The following is a 19394-nucleotide window of genomic DNA, read 5'->3' as shown; positions in this document are numbered from 1 at the left end:
CTTGCATCTACGCATGTGAACGCTGGCACATCTACCACTATGGCAGGAAATTTACCCTCCGTACAGATCACCAAGCACTAACTACGCTACTCGCTACAACTGGATCTGGGCACAGACCACTACGGATCAGCCGATGGTCAGATCGCCTTCATCAGTATAACTTTGATGTCCAGTACATTGCTGGCAGTCACAACCACGTAGCTGACATGTTCAGCCGCTCAACACCTGCTTCAGACTCTGGTGCTGACTTGTTCACAGATGACGACACACATGTCACGTTGATCATCACTCAGTCCATCGCAAATCTTTTCTCCTGCGACAAATTCGAAGGCCTTTGTGAGGTCAAAGAAAGCCATGTACAGAGGTTGATGCTGCTCTCTACATTTTACGTGGATTTTTTGCGTGGTGAAGATCATGTCCGTTGTGTCCCTTAGTGGGTGGAATCCACATTGCGACTCTGGGAGGAGTTCTTCAGCCACTGGGAGGAGATGATTGAGGAGGATTCTTGTGATGGTTTTCCCTGTGGCAGACAGCAGGGAAGCTCTTGTTTAATTACCGCAGTCGGACTTGTCTCCTTTCTTTAATATGGTCACGATTATGGTGTCTCTGTGATCCCCTGGCATGCTCTCCTCCTTCCAGATCAGAGAGAGGAGGTCATGGATTTGTGCCAAGAGTACTTCTCTGCCATGTTTTAGTGCTTCAGCGTGGATTCCAGCTGCTCCCGAGGCCTTGTTGTTCCTCAGTTGTCGGATGGCCTTTTCAACCTCGTGCCGGGCTGGGGTTTTATTGAGATGGTGACGGGTGACATGCTGCGGGATGGAGTCAAGGACACTCAGGTCAAAGACAGAGTTTTGGTTGAGAAGATCCTCGAAGTGCTCCTTCCAGCGGGCATTGACCTTTCTAACCTCTCCTTGACTCTCAGTGGTATTGGACCTTGAGTGCTTGGGCCATAGGTGGACTTGATGGCGCTAAAAATTCCATGCACCTCGTGATTATCGGTTACATGCTGGATCTCCTGCGCTTTTTCCAGCCACTGTTTATTCTTTAGGTCGTGAGATTTTCATTGGACCTCGGCCTTCAGTTGTCTGTAAGTCTGCTTTCTTTCACTCCAATTGTGGAGTTGTTTCAATTCAAAAATGCCTTGTATTTGCGGTTTATTAGCTCCTGGATCTCCTGATCGTTCTTGACAAATCTTCTGGAATTCTTTGAGAATGTAACTAGCAGAGTGGACAAGGGAGAACCAGTGGATGTGGTGTATTTGGACTTTCAAAAGGCCTTTGATAAGGTCCCACATAAGAGATTGGTGTGCAAAATCAAAACACATGGTATTGGGTGTTAATGTTCTGGCATGGATAGAGAATTGGTTTGCAGACAAGAAGCAGAGAGTCGGGATAAACGGGTCCTTTTCGGAATGGGAGGCAGTGACTAGTGGAGTGCCGCAGGGCTCAGTGCTGGGACCCCAGCTCTTTACAATATACATTAATGATTTGGATGAAGGAATTGAGTGTAACATCTCCAAGTTTGCAGATTACACTAAACTGGGTGGCGGTATGAGCTGTGAGGGGGACGCTAAGAGGCTGCAGGGTGATTTGGTCAGGTTAGGTGAGTGGGCAAATGCATGGCAGATGCAGTATAATGTCGATAAATGTGAGGTTATTCACTTTGGGGGCAAAAACACGAAGGCAGAATATTATCTGAATGACGGCAGATTAGGAAAAGGGGAGGTGCAACGAGACCTAGGTGTCATGGTTCATCAGTCATTGAAAGTTGGCATGCAGGTACAGCAGGCGGTGAAGAACGCAAATGGCATGTTGGCCTTCATAGCTAGGGGATTTGAGTATAGGAGCAGGGAGGTCTTACTGCAGTTGTACAGGGCCTTGGTGAGGCCTCACCTGGAATATTGTGTTCAGTTTTGATCTCCTAATCTGAGGAAGCACGTTCTTGCTATTGAGCGAGTGCAGTGAAGGTTCACCAGACTGATTCCAGGGATGGCTGGACTGTCTTATGAGGAGAGACTGGATCAACTGGGCCTTTATACACTGGAGTTTAGAAGGATGCGAGGGGATCTCATAGAAACGTATAAGATTCTGACTGGACTGGACAGGTTAGATGCGGGAAGAATGTTCTTGATGTTGGGGAAGTCCAGAACCGGGGACACAGTCTTAGGATAAGGGGCAGGCCATTTAGGACTGAGATGAGGAGAAACTTCTTCACTCAGAGAGTTGTTAACCTATGGAATTCCCTGCCGCAGAGAGTTGTTGATGCCAGTTCATTGGATATATTCAAGAGGGAGTTAGATATGGCCCTTACGGCTAAAGGGATCAAGGGGTATGGAGAGAAAGCAGGAGAGTGGTACTGAGGGAATGATCAGCTATGATCTTATTGAATGGTGGTGCAGGCTCGAAGGGCCGAATGGCCTACTCCTGCACCTATTTTCTATGCTTTCTATGTTCTCATCGAACCAGTCTAGATGTTTTCTGATAGAGTGACCGAGTGTCACTTCTCAGGTGCTAATTATGGTGGATTTGAGGACAGACCAGGCACTGTGGACACTCTGCGGCTCCGGTTCATTGGAAGTCGTCAGGTTGTCTATGAGGTGTTGGCTGACTCGGGCTTTCTTTGTCGGGTCTTTGAGTGTTTCAGCGTTGATCCTCTTGCGGCAGTCATTCTGTTGCCACAGCATTTTGAGGCTACATTGATGGACATCACCGAGGGGTTTAGGCAGTGGTCCGTCCAGCAGCTCCTGTCATGGCGCGAGTGATGTGCACACCCTTGCGATCCCTCGCTCGAACGATGATGTAGTCGAGCAGATACCAGTGCTTGGAGCGAAGGTGTTGCCAGGAGGCCTTGTAGTTACGAAACAAGGTGTTTGTTATAACAAGCCCATGTTCTGAGCATTTTGTCAGGAGGCAGATACCATTGGAATTGGTTTTCTCTACCCATTCCCTGCCACTCACCTCTCCCCAGAGCTCTGTGTCCTTTCCAACTCTGGCATTGAAGTCGCCAAGGAGGATCAGCTTGTTGCCCGTTGGGAGTCGGGACAGGGATTGTTCAAGGCTGGAGTAGAATTCCTCATCAGTAGCTTCCAGGTTTGGGACATATGCACTGATGACCGTAGCACACTGGTTCTGGGTTAGGGTGAGCCGAAGGGCCATGGGGTGTTTGTTTATCCTGTAGGGGGAGTCTCTGAGACGGCCCACTAGCTCATTTTTGATGGCGAAGCCAACCCTTACTACTAGGGGGATCAAGGGGTATGGCGAGAAAGCAGGAAGGGGGTACTGAAGTAGAATGTTCAGCCATGAACTCATTGAATGACGGAGCAGGCTAGAAGGGCCGAATGGCCTACTCCTGCACCTATTTTCTATGTTTCTATGAAACAGCATTCTTCTTCTGGTTTGCCTTTCAAGAAGAAAGTGTATCCAGCACCTTGTTCCTTGAGCTGACCTTCTCCTGCCCGACGCGTCTTGCTCAGGGTTTTTTTTAATTTCAAAATATACTTTATTCATATAAAATTTGTACAGTACATTCAAAAGCAGTTCAGTACGTTTAGCTGTGGTCAGCAATCCCATACACTACATTTGGGTGCTGACGGCAGTTCCGTTCGATATATTTCCTTGCTTTTCAGTCCAAGTACAATTCGGTCCAATACGGGATACATTGTAGTACATTCAACAAATTACATTACGTGTGTCACTATACAGCACACGGAATGGGTGACAGTACATTGACATTTTTCCTTTCCAACGTGCATCACGAAACAGACCTTGCATTATACATGGCACTACACAGGTGTTTTCAGTACTTGGTGCTCTATGTATACAACAAGTTTACAAGTACAGCCCGAGGGGAGTTTTATACTGATTCCAGCCCCTGGGTTTACCGTGGTGGAAGGACTTTAAACTGTGGCCCTTCCCCACCGTGCCTTTGCGGCGACTGCACCAATTGTTAGTGTGACCCTCAGCACGTACTCCTGGATCTTGGATTGTGCCAGTCTGCAACACACAGACGTGGACATCTCCTTGCTCTGGAAGACCAGCAAGTTTCGGGAAGACCAAAGTGTGTCTTTCACTGAGTTGATGGCCCTCCAGCAGCTGATGATGTCTGTCTACGGTGTGTGTCCCTGGGAACAGCCCGTAGAGCACAGAGTCCTGTGTTACGGAGCTGCTCGGGATGAACCTCGACAGCAACCACTGCATCTCCATCCAGACCTGCCTTGCAAAGGGGCAATCCCAAAGGAGATGGATGACAGTCTCGTCCGCCCCACAGCCAACTCTGGGGCAGAGGGCCGTGTCTCTGAAACCCCGGCTGTGTATGAAGGATCTGACGGGTAGGGCCCTCCTCACCACCAACCAAGCTACACCTTGGTGCTTGTGTGAAAGCTCTGGCGATGAGACATTCTTCCAAACGAGTTCGACAGTCTGCTCGGGGAACCACCCGACAGGGTCCACCCTCTCCTTCTTTCATAGGGCGTCCAGGGCCTTACGTACCGACCACTGATTTATGGCCTTGTGGTCAAAGGGGTTTTTGCACATCTTGCTCAGGGCGGTGATGTCGATGGCGTAGTGTCTGAGTTCCCGGGTAATGATAGTAATACGACGTAAGTCGTGGAGTACGGATGGTGGCGGCCCAACGAACAGGTGTCCCAACGAACAGGTGTCCCAATGAACAGGTGTCCCAACAAACAGCTGTCCCAACAAACAGGTGTCCCAACAAACAGGTGTCCCAACAAACAGGTGTCCCAATGAACAGGTGGCCCAACAAACAGGTGTCCCAACAAACAGGTGTCCCAACGAACAGGTGTCCCAACAAACAGGTGTCCCAACAAACAGGTGTCCCAACAAACAGGTGTCCCAATGAACAGGTGTCCCAACGAACAGGTGTCCCAACAAACAGGTGTCCCAACGAACAGGTGTCCCAACGAACAGGTGTCCCAACAAACAGGTGTCCCAACGAACAGGTGTCCCAACGAACAGGTGTCCCAACAAACAGGTGTCCCAACGAACAGGTGTCCCAACGAACAGGTGGCCCAACAAACAGGTGTCCCAACGAACAGGTGTCCCAACGAACAGGTGTCCCAACGAACAGGTGTCCCAACGAACAGGTGTCCCAACAAACAGGTGTCCCAACGAACAGGTGTCCCAACGACGACATCCGGCGGCAAGGTACGAGAATCCAGTAAAAAATGTAGCGCCGGGGGCCATGGGTGGTGATAATCGGCGGGTGGCAGGAATTGGAGAATCGGCGAGCGGCAAGGAGCGGAGAATCGGCGAGCGGCAAGGAGCGGAGAATCGGCGAGCGGCAAGGAGCGGAGGATCGGCTGGATCGGCAAGGAGCGGAGAATCGGCGATCGGCAAGGAGCGGAGGATCAGCGAGCGGCAAGGAGCGGAGGATCGGCTGGATCGGCAAGGAGCGGAGGATCTGCGGGCGGCAAGGATTGCCAACAGGGAGGTGGGGACCCAGGGAAGGCTCAGCATGGACCAGCAGCGAGGTCGGGACACGAGGCCAGAATATGCGTGGTCACTAGTAAAGAACTAACGGCCAAAGCGTGAGCGGCTGGAGAGAGCGGAGAAGTGCAGGAGACCAGTGCGCTGGAGATGCAGCCTCGGGGCCCAGGGCACAATGTCAGTATTTTATGGACAAATTCACAAGCTGCTCCAAGATGCCTTCACCTACACTGCGATCTCTGAAAAGCAGAGCGAGAGGACCTGAGGGAGGGAGGAAGGGAGGCAGGGGCTCAGTAGGAATGTAGGCCAGACCCACAGTAGGAGTATGTTTGTGTCTATGTACTAGGCCCATGTAGCGGAGCCTGGTCTCCAGTCGTGTTTGATCCCATTGCCACTGGACCAAGACATCGCTCTGTCAAGCCCGTGTGGCGGCTGGTGTGCAGTGGCCACCACACGTTAAAAAAATCATCGCACAGGCATCTTCCACCCTTTACAATGAAGTTCGGGACCTGGAACATCAGGACCCTCATGGACAACCCCAACAGTGACAGACCGAACGTCATACTTCTATCATTGTCTTGAACATAATCAAGGACTGAGCCTCCACAGCCCTCTAAGCTAGTGAATTCCAAAGATTCACCACCCTCTGAGTGAAGAAATTCCTCCTCATCTCAGTTCTAAATGGCCGACCCCTTATTCAGAGACTGTTACCCCTGGTTCTCGACTCCCCAGCCCGGGGGAAACATCCTCCCTGCATCTACCTTATCAAGCCCTGTAAGAATGTTGTACGTTTCAATGACATCACCTCTCATTCTTCTAAACTCTAGAGAATACAGGCCTAGTCTACTCAATCTCCCCATCCCAGGAATCAGTCTGGTGAACCTTCGTCGCACTCCCTCTATGGCAAGTATATCCTTCCTTAGGTAATAGATCAAAACTGTACACAATACTCCAGTTGCGGTCTCACCAGGGCCCTATATCATTGCAGTAAGACGTCTTAATCTTATACTCAAATCCTCTTACAATAAAGGGCAACATACCGTTTGCTTTTTTAATTTCTTGCTGTACCTGCATGTTAACTTTCAGTGATTTGTGTACCAGGACACCCAGGTCCCTCTGAACACCAACATTTCCCAATCTCTCACTGTTTAAAAAATATTTTTCTATGTTTCCTACCAAAGTGGATAACTTCACTTTTCTCCACAATATATCCCATTTGCCATGTTCTTGCCCACTCACTCAGCCTGTCTGTATATCCGCTTGAAGCCTCTTTGAATCCTCCTTACAACTTACATTCCCACCGAGCTTTGTATCTTCAGCAAACTTGGGTATATAACATTTAGTCTTCTCATCTAAATCATTGATATAGATTGTGAAGAGCTGGGGCCCAGCACCGATCCTTGCGGTACTCCACTAGTTACAGTCTGCCAACCCGAAAATGGCACGTTTATTCCTACTCCCTGTTTTCTGACGGTTAATCAATCTTCAATCCATTCCAGTATATAATCCACAATACCATGAGCACTAATCTTGTTTAGTAACCTCTTGTGTGGCAACTTATCGAATGTCTTCTGAAATCCAAATACACCACATCCACTGGTTCCCCCTCATCTATTCTGCGAGATACAACCTCAAAAAACTCAACAGATTTGTCAAACATGAATTCCATTTCTTAAATCGAAGTTGCCTTTCCCCAATCCTATTAATATTTTCTAAGTGCCCTGTTTCCACATCCTTAATAATAGATTCTATCATTTTCCCTCCGACTGATGTCAGGTTAACTGGTCTGTAGTTCCCCGCTTTCTCTCTCCTTCCTTTCTTAAAAAGTAGGGTTACTTCCATAGATTCTCATTGGATCTTTGGTTCTCCACTCCAGGGAGGTTTTTTACATCTTCTTCTGTGAGAATATGGACACAAAGTATTTGCTTATTTTCTCTGTCATTTCCATATTCCCCATTATAATTTCTCCTGTCTCAGCCTATAAGGGACCCACATTTACTTTCACTAACCTTTTCCTTTTTACATACCTATAGAAGCTTTTACAGTCTGCTTTTATGTCTCTTGCCAGTTTACTCACATTCTATTTTCCCTTTCTTCGCCAATTTCTTGGTCCTCCTTTGCTGAATTTTAAAACCCTCGTAATCCTCAGGCTTACTGCTCTTTTTGGCAACATTATAAGCCTCATCCTTTGATCGAATACTATCTTTAACTTCTCTTGTTAGCCACAGTTGGACCACTTTTCCTGTGGGGTTTTTGTGCCTTAAAGGAATGTGTGTTTGTTGTAAATGATGTATTAGTTCTTTAAATGTCAGCCATTGCTTGTTTACTGTCATACCTTTTAATGTCATTTCCCAATCTATCTTAGCCAACTCATAGAAACATAGAAACATAGAAAATAGGTGCAGGAGTCGGCCATTCGGCCCTTCGAGCCTGCAGCACCATTCGATAAGATCATGGCTGATCATTCCCTCAGTACCCGCCCCTCATACCTACGTGGTTTGCTTTGTTTAGATTGAAGACCCTAGTTTCGGATTTAACTAAATCACAATGAAACTTAATATAAAATTCTATCATATTATGTTCACTCTTCCCTAAAGGCCCCTTTACTACAAGGTTATTAATTAACCCTTTCTCATTGCACAAACTATAAACATTCAGAAATCACATCACACAACAATGCAACCTGCATTAGTTTAAATCTCACTTATAGTTAGCCATGTATCTCAATTCATCATCATCTCATCCCTGGAACCAGGATGACTTGCTTCCACATGAGTTCACTGATGTTTCAATGAAGGACCCGATGTTCCAGTCCTGATCTCCAATTGAGGGGGTGGAAGATGCCTGTGTGTAAATTTTTTTAACGTGTGGTGACGTTGTACATCAGGCACCACACGGTCTTGACAGAGCTAGGTCTTTATCCAGTGGCAAGGGTTAACCAGGACGACTGGAGACCTGCTCTGCTGCACAGACCTAGTGCGCACACATATCGCAGTGTGGGCTTGGCCCGTGTTGCCCCTGGGCCCTCGGCTCTTCTGGGCCCCGTATCCTCATTTGCCGTACCTCAGCCATGATGGTCCAGGCCCCAGCGCTCCAGCTCTATAGCCCCGACCTGTGGTGATGTTCTCACACAGGTCGGGACAGCCCATGATGGTCCAGGCCCCGGTGCTCCAGCTCTATAGCCCCGACCTGTGGTGATGTTCTCACACAGGTCGGGACAGCCCATGATGTTCCAGGGCCCAGTGCTCCAGCTCTATAGCCCCGACCTGCAGTGCTGTTCTCACACAGGTCGGGACAGCCCATGATGGTCCAGGCCCCAGCGCTCCAGCTCTATAGCCCCGACCTGTGGTGATGTTCTCACACAGGTCGGGACAGCCCATGATGTTCCAGGGCCCAGTGCTCCAGCTCTATTTATAACCCCGACCTGCGGTGATGTTCTCACACAGGTCGGGACAGCCCATGATGTTCCAGGGCCCAGTACTCCAGCTCTATTTATAGCCCCGACCTGTGGTGCTGTTCTCACACAGGTTGGGACAGCCCATGATGTTCCAGGGCCCAGTGCTCCAGCTCTATAACCCCGACCTGCGGTGATGTTCTCACACAGGTCGGGACAGCCCATGATGTTCCAGGGCCCAGTGCTCCAGCTCTATTTATAAACCCGACCTGCGGTGATGTTCTCACACAGGTCGGGACAGCCCATGATGTTCCAGGGCCCAGTGCTCCAGCTCTATTTATAACCCCGACCTGTGGTGGTATTCTCACTACTTTATATTCTGATTAATAGCTGTATTTTGAGTCCTCTTCCCCTCCAAAAGCGTGGTCACACATTTACTAAACTATCACGCTACAACCCTTAAATACCTCGAGCACACGTCACAAATACTCCAGTGTTTCTAAATCCACTCGTAACATCTAATGCCAAAGATTCAGTATAACGTGAATATCTTTTCTAGGCAATATTGCTTTCTCTGAAGGACTGATCCCACTTTGCTGATCATTCCAATATATCTCATTCGCAATGGAGAAGCTTTTGTAGAAATACCTGATACAGCTTTCTGAAAATCAGGCCATGCTAATGTCTTCATCATAAAAATATATTTTCCAGGTGTTACCGAGATGCCGGTGCCTGAGACAAGTCGTGTGGCTGAAAATACAACTGTCAATAGAAAGGCAAAAGTAGACGGTGAGCAGATGAATCATATTATGTGGTTCTCTCTGTGTAGGGATTGTTAACATAGCAACTGTCAGAGTTCATAAAATGTTGTTTCTAGTTTCATACTTTGGCTCAGGAGCTCTCCAGATATGTAATGTTAGACTCTGAAATACTTGAACAATCTTCAGTAAAATAGATCTTTGTGATGCTGGTCCACTATAAAAGGTTTCACGCACAATACAGAAACCTATTTATTCAGTCACTTTACTGATTGTGTATATCACAAGTTTGCAATAGGAATGGCTGTTTAGAAACAATATGAATCACTAAAAGAAAGTAAACAAGTAGCAACAAGTGCGGATGTCAGGATCCCGCTCAGTTTGAGACTCCACATGATCCGAGAGCTTCCCAACACTTCATATCCAGGCTCACACATGAAGCACCAACATTTGAGTTATAGACTGGAGGGCTGTCAGGCCTTGTGGACCCAGAGCCCAGTGAGAGTCAGGAGAGGTGGGAGAAAAGAGAATCAAATGGGAAAAGTCCTGATCCGTGAGCAATGCTTTTCATTTAACTTGTTTAGTAAATCTGCAGCCACAGAACCACTTTGTTCATTCTCCAATTTATGAGTCAACTTGTCATTTTGGGGGCAGGAATTTGTGGGTTCAAGCCCCACTTCAGACTTTCACAGAATCATAGAATGGTTACAGCACAGGGGGCCATTCGGCCCATCGAGCCCGTACTCTTCACTGACACTTCAGGGGATTGCTGCATTTTCAAAAGTGCTGCCTTTCAGTTAAGACCTTTTTTGGTGAATGTTAAAGACATCATTGTATCTATTGATGGCGAGCAGGGTGTTGTCCTGACATAATTCTTCCCTCAACCAACACCACCACAAGAGATGAACTGGTTGTTATCTCATTTCCTGCTTGTGGGACCTTGAATGGTGTTTGTTTACCTGACAACAGGACTTCCACTTTAACAGTGATCATTACTTGCTTTGGGATATGGCCAGCCGCGATATATATATCGATGCAAATTCTTTATCTCCATCTTATTCTCTGCAGACACAGGAAGAGAAGATATTCATTACGGATCCATCGCTTTTCAGACAAGTTCACCAGGTAATGAAACCCAATATTGCTATTTCTTTCTCTCAGTTTTGTGTTCTTCAAGGTGAGGAATGTTAATGCTGGGTAATAAAACTCGTTGCTGCCTCTGTTTTTTCCCCGGAGGGGCGGTAATGGCGGCAGAAAGCATTTCCGAGCCGGGGGCCAGCATCCAGCGCCCTGCCGGGACATTCGGTGTCAGGTACCCGGCGGGCGGGGGAGGGGCAGTACGGCCCGGGGGAGGTGAGCCGTGTGTGTGTGTGGGGGGGGGGCCCGGGGGAGGTGAGCCGTGTGTGTGTGTGGGGGGGGGGCCCGGGGGAGGTGAGCCGTGTGTGTGTGTGGGGGGGGGGGGCCCGGGGGAGGTGAGCCGTGTGTGTGTGTGGGGGGGGGGGGCCCGGGGGAGGTGAGCCGTGTGTGTGAGTGGGGGGGGGGCCCGGGGGAGGTGAGCCGTGTGTGTGTGTGGGGGGGGGGGGCCCGGGGGAGGTGAGCCGTGTGTGTGTGTGGGGGGGGGGCAGTACGGCCTGGGGGAGGTGAGCCGTGTGTGTGTGTGGGGGGGGGGCCCGGGGGAGGTGAGCCGTGTGTGTGTGTGGGGGGGGGGCCCGGGGGAGGTGAGCCGTGTGTGTGTGTGGGGGGGGGGGGCCCGGGGGAGGTGAGCCGTGTGTGTGTGTGGGGGGGGGGGGCCCGGGGGAGGTGAGCCGTGTGTGTGTGTGTGGGGGGGGGCAGTACGGCCTGGGGGAGGTGAGCCGTGTGTGTGTGGGGGGGGGGCCCGAGGGAGGTGAGCCGTGTGTGTGTGGGGGGGGGGCCCGAGGGAGGTGAGCCGTGTGTGTGGGGGGGGGGGGCCCGGGGGAGGTGAGCCGTGTGTGTGTGGGGGGGGGGCCCGAGGGAGGTGAGCCGTGTGTGTGGGGGGGGCAGTACGGCCTGGGGGAGGTGAGCCGTGTGTGTGTGTGGGGAGGGGGGGGCAGTACGGCCCGGGGGAGGTGAGCCGTGTGTGTGTGTGGGGGGGGGCAGTACGGCCCGGGGGAGGTGAGCCGTGTGTGTGGGGGGGGGGGGGGCAGTACGGCCCGGGGGAGGTGAGCCGTGTGTGTGGGGGGGGGGGGCGGAGGGCAGTATGGCCCGGGGGAGGTGAGCCGTGTGTGTGGGGGGGGGGGGCGGAGGGCAGTATGGCCCGGGGGAGGTGAGCCGTGTGTGTGTGTGGGCGGGGGGGGGGTGCCCGGGGGAGGTGAGCCGTGTGTGTGTGTGGGCGGGGGGGGGTGCCCGGGGGAGGTGAGCCGGTGTGTGTAGGGGGGGGGGCGGAGGGCAGTATGGCCCGGGGGGAGGTGAGCCGTGTGTGTGGGGAGTGGGTGGTGGGGGGTGGCAGTACCAAGGAGTGAGGTCGGGGCCCAGGAGTGAGGTCGGGGCCCAGGAGTGAGGTCGGGGCCCAGGAGTGAGGTCGGTTCCCAGGAGTGAGGTCGGGGCCCAGGAGTGAGGTCGGGGCCCAGGAGTGAGGTCGGTTCCCAGGAGTGAGGTCAGGGCCCAGGAGTGAGGTTGGGGCCCAGGAGTGAGGTCGGGGCCCAGGAGTGAGGTCGGGGCTCAGGAGTGAGTTCGGGGCCCAGGAGTGAGGTCAGGGCCCAGGAGTGAGGTCGGGGCCCAGGAGTGAGGTCGGGGCTCAGGAGCGAGGTCGGGGCCCAGGAGTGAGGTCGGGGCCCAGGAGAGAGGTCGGGGCCCAGGAGTGAGGTCGGGGCCCAGGAGTGAGGTCGGGGCCCAGGAGTGAGGTCGGGGCCCAGGAGTGAGGTCGGGGCCCAGGATTGAGGTCGGGCCTAGGAGTGAGGTCGGGGCCCAGGAGTGAGGTCGAGGCCCAGGAGTGAGGTCAGGGCCCAGGAGTGAGGTCGGGCCTAGGAGTGAGGTCAGGGCCCAGGAGTGAGGTCGGGGCCCAGGAGCCGGGTCGGGAGGGGTGAGGTCAGGGCCCAGGAGTCAGGTCAGGGTCCAGGAGCCAGGTCGGGAGGGGTGAGGTCGGGGCCCAGGAGTGAGGTCGGGGCTCAGGAGCCGGGTCGGGAGGGGTGAGGTCGGGCCCCAGGAGTGAGGTCAGGGCCCAGGAGTGAGGTCGGGGCCCAGGAGTGAGGTCGGTGCCCAGGAGTGAGGTCGGGGCCCAGGAGCGAGGTCGGGGCCCAGGAGCGAGGTCAGGGCCCTGGAGTGAGGTCAGGGCCCAGGAGTGAGGTCGGGGCCCAGGAGAGCGGTCAGGGCCCAGGAGTCAGGTCAGGGCCCAGGAGCCGGGTCGGGAGGGGTGAGGTCGGGGCCCAGGAGTGAGGTCGGGGCTCAGGAGCCAGGTCGGGAGGGGTGAGGTCGGGGCCCAGGAGTGAGGTCAGGGCCCAGGAGTGAGGTCAGGGCCCAGGAGTGAGGTCAGGGCCCAGGAGTGAGGTCGGGCCCAGGAGTGAGGTCAGGGCCCAGGAGCCGGGTCGGGAGGGGTGAGTTCGGGGCCCAGGAGTGAGGTCGGGCCCAGGAGTGAGGTCAGGGCCCAGGAGTGAGGTCGGGCCCAGGAGTGAGGTCAGGGCCCAGGAGCCGGGTCGGGAGGGGTGAGGTCGGGGCCCAGGAGCCAGGTCGGGGCCCAGGAGTGAGGTCGGTGCCCAGGAGTGAGGTCGGGGCCCAGGAGCGAGGTCGGGGCCCAGGAGCGAGGTCAAGGCCCAGGAGTGAGGTCAGGGCCCAGGAGTGAGGTCGGGGCCCAGGAGTGAGGTCGGGGCCCAGGAGTGAGGTATGGCCCAGGAGAGAGGTCGGGGCCCAGGAGTGAGGTCAGGGCCCAGGAGTGAGGTATGGCCCAGGAGTGAGGTCAGGGCCCAGGAGAGAGGTCGGGGCCCAGAAGCCGGGTCGGGGCCCAGGAATGAGGTCAGGGCCCAGGAGTGAGGTATGGCCCAGGAGAGAGGTCGGGGCCGAGGAGTGAGGTCGGGCCCAGGAGCCGGGTCGGCCAGTGTGGTGGCTGGTGTTAAAATGAAGTTTGGGACCTGGAATGTCAGGACCTCATAGACAACCCCAACAGCGACAGACCTGAATGCCGTACTGCTATCGTTGCCCAGGAACTCAAACGCTTCGACATAGACATCGCTGCCCTTAGCGAGACTCAGTGGGCAGGGGAAGGTCAACTCAAAGAACAAGGTGGTGGCTACACCTTCTTCTGGAAAGGGAAGCCAGAAGAAGATCACCGCCTCCATGGGGTTGGCTTCATCATAAAAAACGAGCTGGTGGGCCGTCTCAGAGACTCCCCCTGCGGGATTAGTGAACGTCTCATGACCCTTCGGCTCACCCTAGCCTGGAACCAGTGCGCTATGTCATCAGTGCGTTCGCCCCAACACTGGAAGCTACAGACAAGACCAAAGAAGAATTCTCGTCCAGCCTCGAACAATCCCTGTCCCAAGTCCCACCGGGCGACAAGCTGATCTTTCTCGCCGAATTTCACACCAGGGTCGGAAAGGACACAGACCTCTGGGGAGGAGTGATCGGGAGAGAAGGGGTAGGGAAAACCAACTCCAGCGGTACCCTCCACCTGGCGAAATGGTCAAAGCATGGTCTTGTCATCACCAACACCCTGTTCGGTCAGAGAGACAAGTACAAGGCCTCCTGACAACACCCTCGCTCCAAGCACTGGCATCTGCTCGACTACATCATCGTCCTAGCGAGGGATCGCAAGCATGTGCGCATCACCCGCGCCATGACAGGAGCTGACAACTGCTGGACGGACCACCGTCTAATCCGCTCAGTCATTTCCATCAATGTAGCCCCAAAACAGCGGCAGCAACAGAAACAATGCTGCAGGAAAATCAATGCTGGAGCACTCAAAGATCCTGCGAAGAAAGCCCTATTCAGCCAGCGCCTCACAACCAACCTGACGACTTCCAGTGACCCAGAAATGCAGAATGTCCACAGTGCCTGGTCTGCCCTCACCTGGGACAGCACCGGACCGAGATAGCAGTGGGTCATGTAATCTCCCAACAATCACAGAAGGAGCTTTGTTCATTAATGACCACCCCTGTGGCTCACTGTGTAAATGCAGGGCTCAGTGTGGATCTGAGTCATACAGAGGACAACTGGGTTCACTGTCAATCACTGTCTTGCTGATCATTGGCTGTCCCAGTGAAATGCAGTAAGTTGGCCCAGAATTCCCGGTTTCTTCTTCCCGTGGGCGTTCGACTACCAATAGGACAGAAGATGCGCACTTACCTTTTGGTCGAATGCCCGCCAGAGATCCCGGACTTGAGGTCTCCTCTTCTTGCGCAACGGAGCGTGCTCACATCGGGACGTGCGCAGGCCGGGAGCTGGAGTCACATGGCTCTGGGCAGCCAATCAGGTAAAGTATATTCCCATTATTATGAATGAGAACCCTCCCCAAAACACTAATATGCAATAATAAAAGTTATTATTATAAAATATTAAAAACATATTTTTATTAATTTAATTTTAAATTATTTATGTATTTTAAAAATATTTTTCCAATTTTTAAAAAAGTTTTTAAAATTATAGTTTAAAATAAACTTACTGTAGTGGGGAGGGTTTTAACAATAATACGTATTTTTAAAATGTTATTTTACAATGTGTTTGTGTGTTTTAAAACTCTTATGCCTGTAACAGTGGGCTATGCACCTGGTTTTATCAGGCGCGAGAGTTTTGAGGATATTTGCCGGGAAAGATATGGGTAAATCCCACAATCCTGCCCGTACAAATATCCTCGCTCCCGAGATGTGCGAGATCTGTCAAGCAAGAAACTTGACAGATCGGAAAAGCCGGTCTCAGCGCATTGCGTATTGCGTAGACGCTCCGTACGGACTCAGGGAGTCCGGGATTTCCGGGCCATTGGTTCACCGTTAGTCAGGTTTTATTGTTAGAGCAATCGATCAATGTCATCCCTTAATTGTGATATTTGCAATTATCACAGGGTCCAGACACGGTACGCAGTGCAATAAACAATCTTCAGATCCTGTAAGTATATCAATCCCTATTGGTGAAATCACACAACCGACAATATTAATAACGGCAACAAATTTGTAAAGTTGTTATCTGATGTTAAGAGATGCAATAATAGATCACATTATTATAAATGGTTAATTTCTCTCTTGCAGAACCTGGCTCCTTCAAAGGAAGATGGTTCATCTGTCATCTATGCACAAATAGCACAAGCAGACTATACATGAGTTGCACAGGACAGAGAGGAAGAGCTTGGAGTTCGATATGTGGAACATAACATTTTGGGAATTTATATTTTTACCTGAGAACAGATATGGAGCTTTCTTCCTGGTATCTGCTCTGATTTATCACAATCATTGCAGCACGCTTTTCAAACATGAACATAACTTATGAATGATAACTTGCAATAGAAATGGTTCTTTTAACATTGCTTCAACAACGCTTCTGCAGACGCTATGTAAACACAAACATCGGCTACATTATGGAAATTAATTGGATGTTGCACGTAATTTTGTTGCCCACTCAATTAATATCTCAGAAGTGTAATAACCAACAATGATGATTCAACTGCGCAATGTATTGCTTAAGCTCAAATTTTTCTGTTCCCGACTGGGTTAATTTGGATAAATTCATCCCATTAACAGCCACCAGCATTGAATTAGTTCACTCAACAATGCATCGACTGCTGTTATCCTTATTTACTAGTGTCAGTTCCATCTAATGCGGCCATTTTTCACCACACCCCGACTAAAAACTCAAAATTAAAAATCGACTTTTTATGTCGAATTACTTTTATACGGGGCCTGAAATTGCTGGAGGCTCCTGCCCCTGATGGAAGTGCAGGGGATGGGATTTCCCATTGTCAGCATGGCCCAGCGTTGACCCTGTCCCGAGGGCCTGTGGCCCCACAGGGTGGCTGGCAGTACAGAGGGGCAGCTTCCCACTCTCGGGGTGCCGGCCCCTACAGACAAGGGTAGGTTTTATTCAAGATGATCCTCAGATTGCTCCATTTTTAATGTAAATAAAATCAATGTCCATTTTCACTCTAGAATTTAAAATTCTGAAAAATGGTCAAAAAATTAAATCTTGTGCCTTCGAAACTGGTGCTCTCCTAAAACTTTCATAAACTTCTGACTTTTCTCGTTCACGATGAGTAATAATTTTGGGTGCACTTTGCAGCATAAATGACCACACACATTGTACACTCACATTCAGGGTGGCTTGGGAGTTGTTGGTCTTTCTGATTGTGTGGCAACTTTCTTTTGAAGCTGTTGCTTAGCTTTTAGTCAATGGCAGTGTATTTATATCTTGACTTCAACACGTTGAGGATGTGGGTAAGAGGCAGAATGAGTCAGATGGCAAATCTGTACCTTAGGAGGAACAAGGAGAAAAGCTCAGAGAAGCATTGACTACAACAGTATGGTTAATATAGCACGACAAGAAATGTTGCAAAGGGAGATCCATCTGGTCCATGCAAGACTTTGGTTGAAGTGAAATCAAGATTTCCCATCAATGCCTGAAGAATGATTCCTACTTCTGATAAGACTGTGTTCCCACAATCCAGGTCTGTACCATGTACATGTTATTCTCGCAGGCTGGTGTAAACTGACTCTGCCCCAAAATAGATGGCCGCTGTAAATAATGGCCGATGAGCTGTGAGGATAAGGAGTTGGAGTGAAAGTGAAGTGAGACACAGGCCAGTCATAACTTTAACAACATCTCCTTTAATGCGAAAAAATCAGTGAATGATTTAACAATTTACCCAAGGGAAACACAAGTGTTGTAGACATGTGACTCTGGTTAATTTTAAATTGAAGCATGTTTCTAACAGGCGGGGCGAGCCTCAAACCCCTCCCCCACACCTCAAACCCCTCCCCCATACCTCAACCCCCTCTCCCACACCTCAAACCCCTCTCCCATACCTCAACCCCCTCTCCCACACCTCAAACCCCTCTCCCATATCTCAACCCCCTCCCCCACATCTCAAACCCCTCTCCCATACCTCAACCCCCTCTCCCACACCTCAAACCCCTCTCCCATACCTCAACCCCCTCTCCCACACCTCAAACCCCTCTCCCATACCTCAACCCCCTCTCCCACACCTCAAACCCCTCTCCCATACCTCAACCCCCTCTCCCACACCTCAAACCGCTCTCCCATATCTTAACACCCTCCCCCACATCTCAAACCCCTCTCCCATACCTCAAACCCCTCCCCCACACCTCAAACCCCTCTCCCATACCTCAACCCCCTCTCCCACATCTCAAAACCCTCCCCCACACCTCAAACCCCTCTCCCATACCTCAACCCCCTCCCCCACATCTTAAACCGCTCCCCCATACCTCAAACCCCTCTCCCACATCTCAAACCCCTCCCCCATACCTCAAACCCCACTCCCACAGCTCAAACCCCACCCCCACAGCTCAAATCCCACCCCCACAGCTCAAACCCGTCCCTCACACTTCAACCTCCCCCCCACACACACCCCTCCCCATACCAAAAACCCCTCCCCCACTCCCCACCTCAAACCCCTCACCCACGCTCACCCCTCCCGCACACCTCAACCCCCTCCTTAGCTCCTACCCCTCCCCATGCCTCAAACACTTCCCCCACCACTGCCCACACTCGGGCAATTTTAACCTCTGGGCCTCATTTACATCTCACCAGCCAGCTGCCCCCCAGCAATGGGGGAGGGGCTGCCCTCCGGCAATGGGGGAGGGGCTGCCCTCCGGCAATGGGGGAGGGGCTGCCCCCCGGCAATGGGGGAGGGGCTGCCCCCTGGCAATGGAGGAGGGGCTGCCCCCCAGCAGGTGAAGATTGTGTGGCCTAGAGGCAACCCACTGGCACTGAACAAAGTTGCAAGGGAGGGATGGCAGGGGTTCCGTGGGGTATAACGGGTTCAAACGGCAGAGCCCAGGACATCAGAGGCCTAGACCTGACTCCTAAAGATAAGTTAAAATTGATTAATTTGAGGCTTTCGCTTCTTCCCCAAGAAGGTTTACTGAGTGGAGTTGCTGCAATCAGTTACCAGTTAAAATGCCATCATGTCCTAACGGCAGGCTCTTGATTTGCAAATAGTGAGACAACTCCCACTCCAGGTACCTGGGCGTTACCTAAGAAACAGCCCAGTTAAGGTGGGAGCATGTGGGATTGGAGCGACAACACAACACGACGGTCTGAGGGGCAATTTTAATGACATTGCCCAGTAGCTGCTGGACAGGGGGTTAATGTCACCCCCTTATTTTCGAGAGGAACATTCCCAGAAAGTTACGATTTGATCAAGTCTTTATTTGGTGCATTGCCTGATAGTTTGAAGCCAACTGTAATTCTACCTTTTAAGCCAAACATAATTTCTCCAGAGTTTCAGATATTGTAAATATATGAGAGTAATAGTGACTTCAATAAACTTTACAGGTGCAGTAAATCTGACCCTGGGTACAGCCGCTTGTGTGAACTGAATCTTTTACATCACACACCGATAGAAAGAGCTGGTCCTTTTAAAGAACTGTCATATCTTCAGGTTATTTCGATCGTCAATGAAGCACTTTGTGAACTGAGGGAAAGAGGCCGTTAATGGGCCCACAGCCAGCAAACAATGGGGGAGAAAGTGGACATGGCTGAGGACACACAAGGGGCAGAATGGTGTTTGCCGACTGTTATACAACACGCCCGATTGTTGTATTGAAGTCAATGGAACTGAAAAAATACCACGGAGGCTGGAAATTGGGAATACAAACAATGCTGGAAATACTCAGCGGGTCA

At 51.4% G+C, this 19394-nt stretch overlaps 1 protein-coding gene across 1 annotated transcript in view; it reads left to right on the top strand.

Annotated features, from left to right (window-relative positions):
- Positions 1-19067, top strand: part of LOC139274687 (uncharacterized) — a 52992-nt gene extending 33925 nt beyond the window's left edge. Inside the window, exons 6-9 of the mRNA XM_070891396.1 lie at positions 9550-9627; positions 10665-10721; positions 15604-15647; positions 15788-19067. Of these exons, the coding sequence (XP_070747497.1) occupies positions 9550-9627; positions 10665-10721; positions 15604-15647; positions 15788-15859 (251 nt within the window). The 3' untranslated portion in view covers positions 15860-19067. The remainder of the gene's footprint in view (positions 1-9549; positions 9628-10664; positions 10722-15603; positions 15648-15787) is intronic.
- Positions 19068-19394: the final 327 nt, after the last annotated feature.

This window comes from Pristiophorus japonicus, chromosome 1, assembly GCF_044704955.1.
Source record: "Pristiophorus japonicus isolate sPriJap1 chromosome 1, sPriJap1.hap1, whole genome shotgun sequence".
Taxonomy (NCBI): Eukaryota; Metazoa; Chordata; class Chondrichthyes; family Pristiophoridae; genus Pristiophorus; species Pristiophorus japonicus.
Note: the sequence above shows the minus strand (reverse complement) of the source record. Positions and strands in the feature narration are given on the sequence as shown.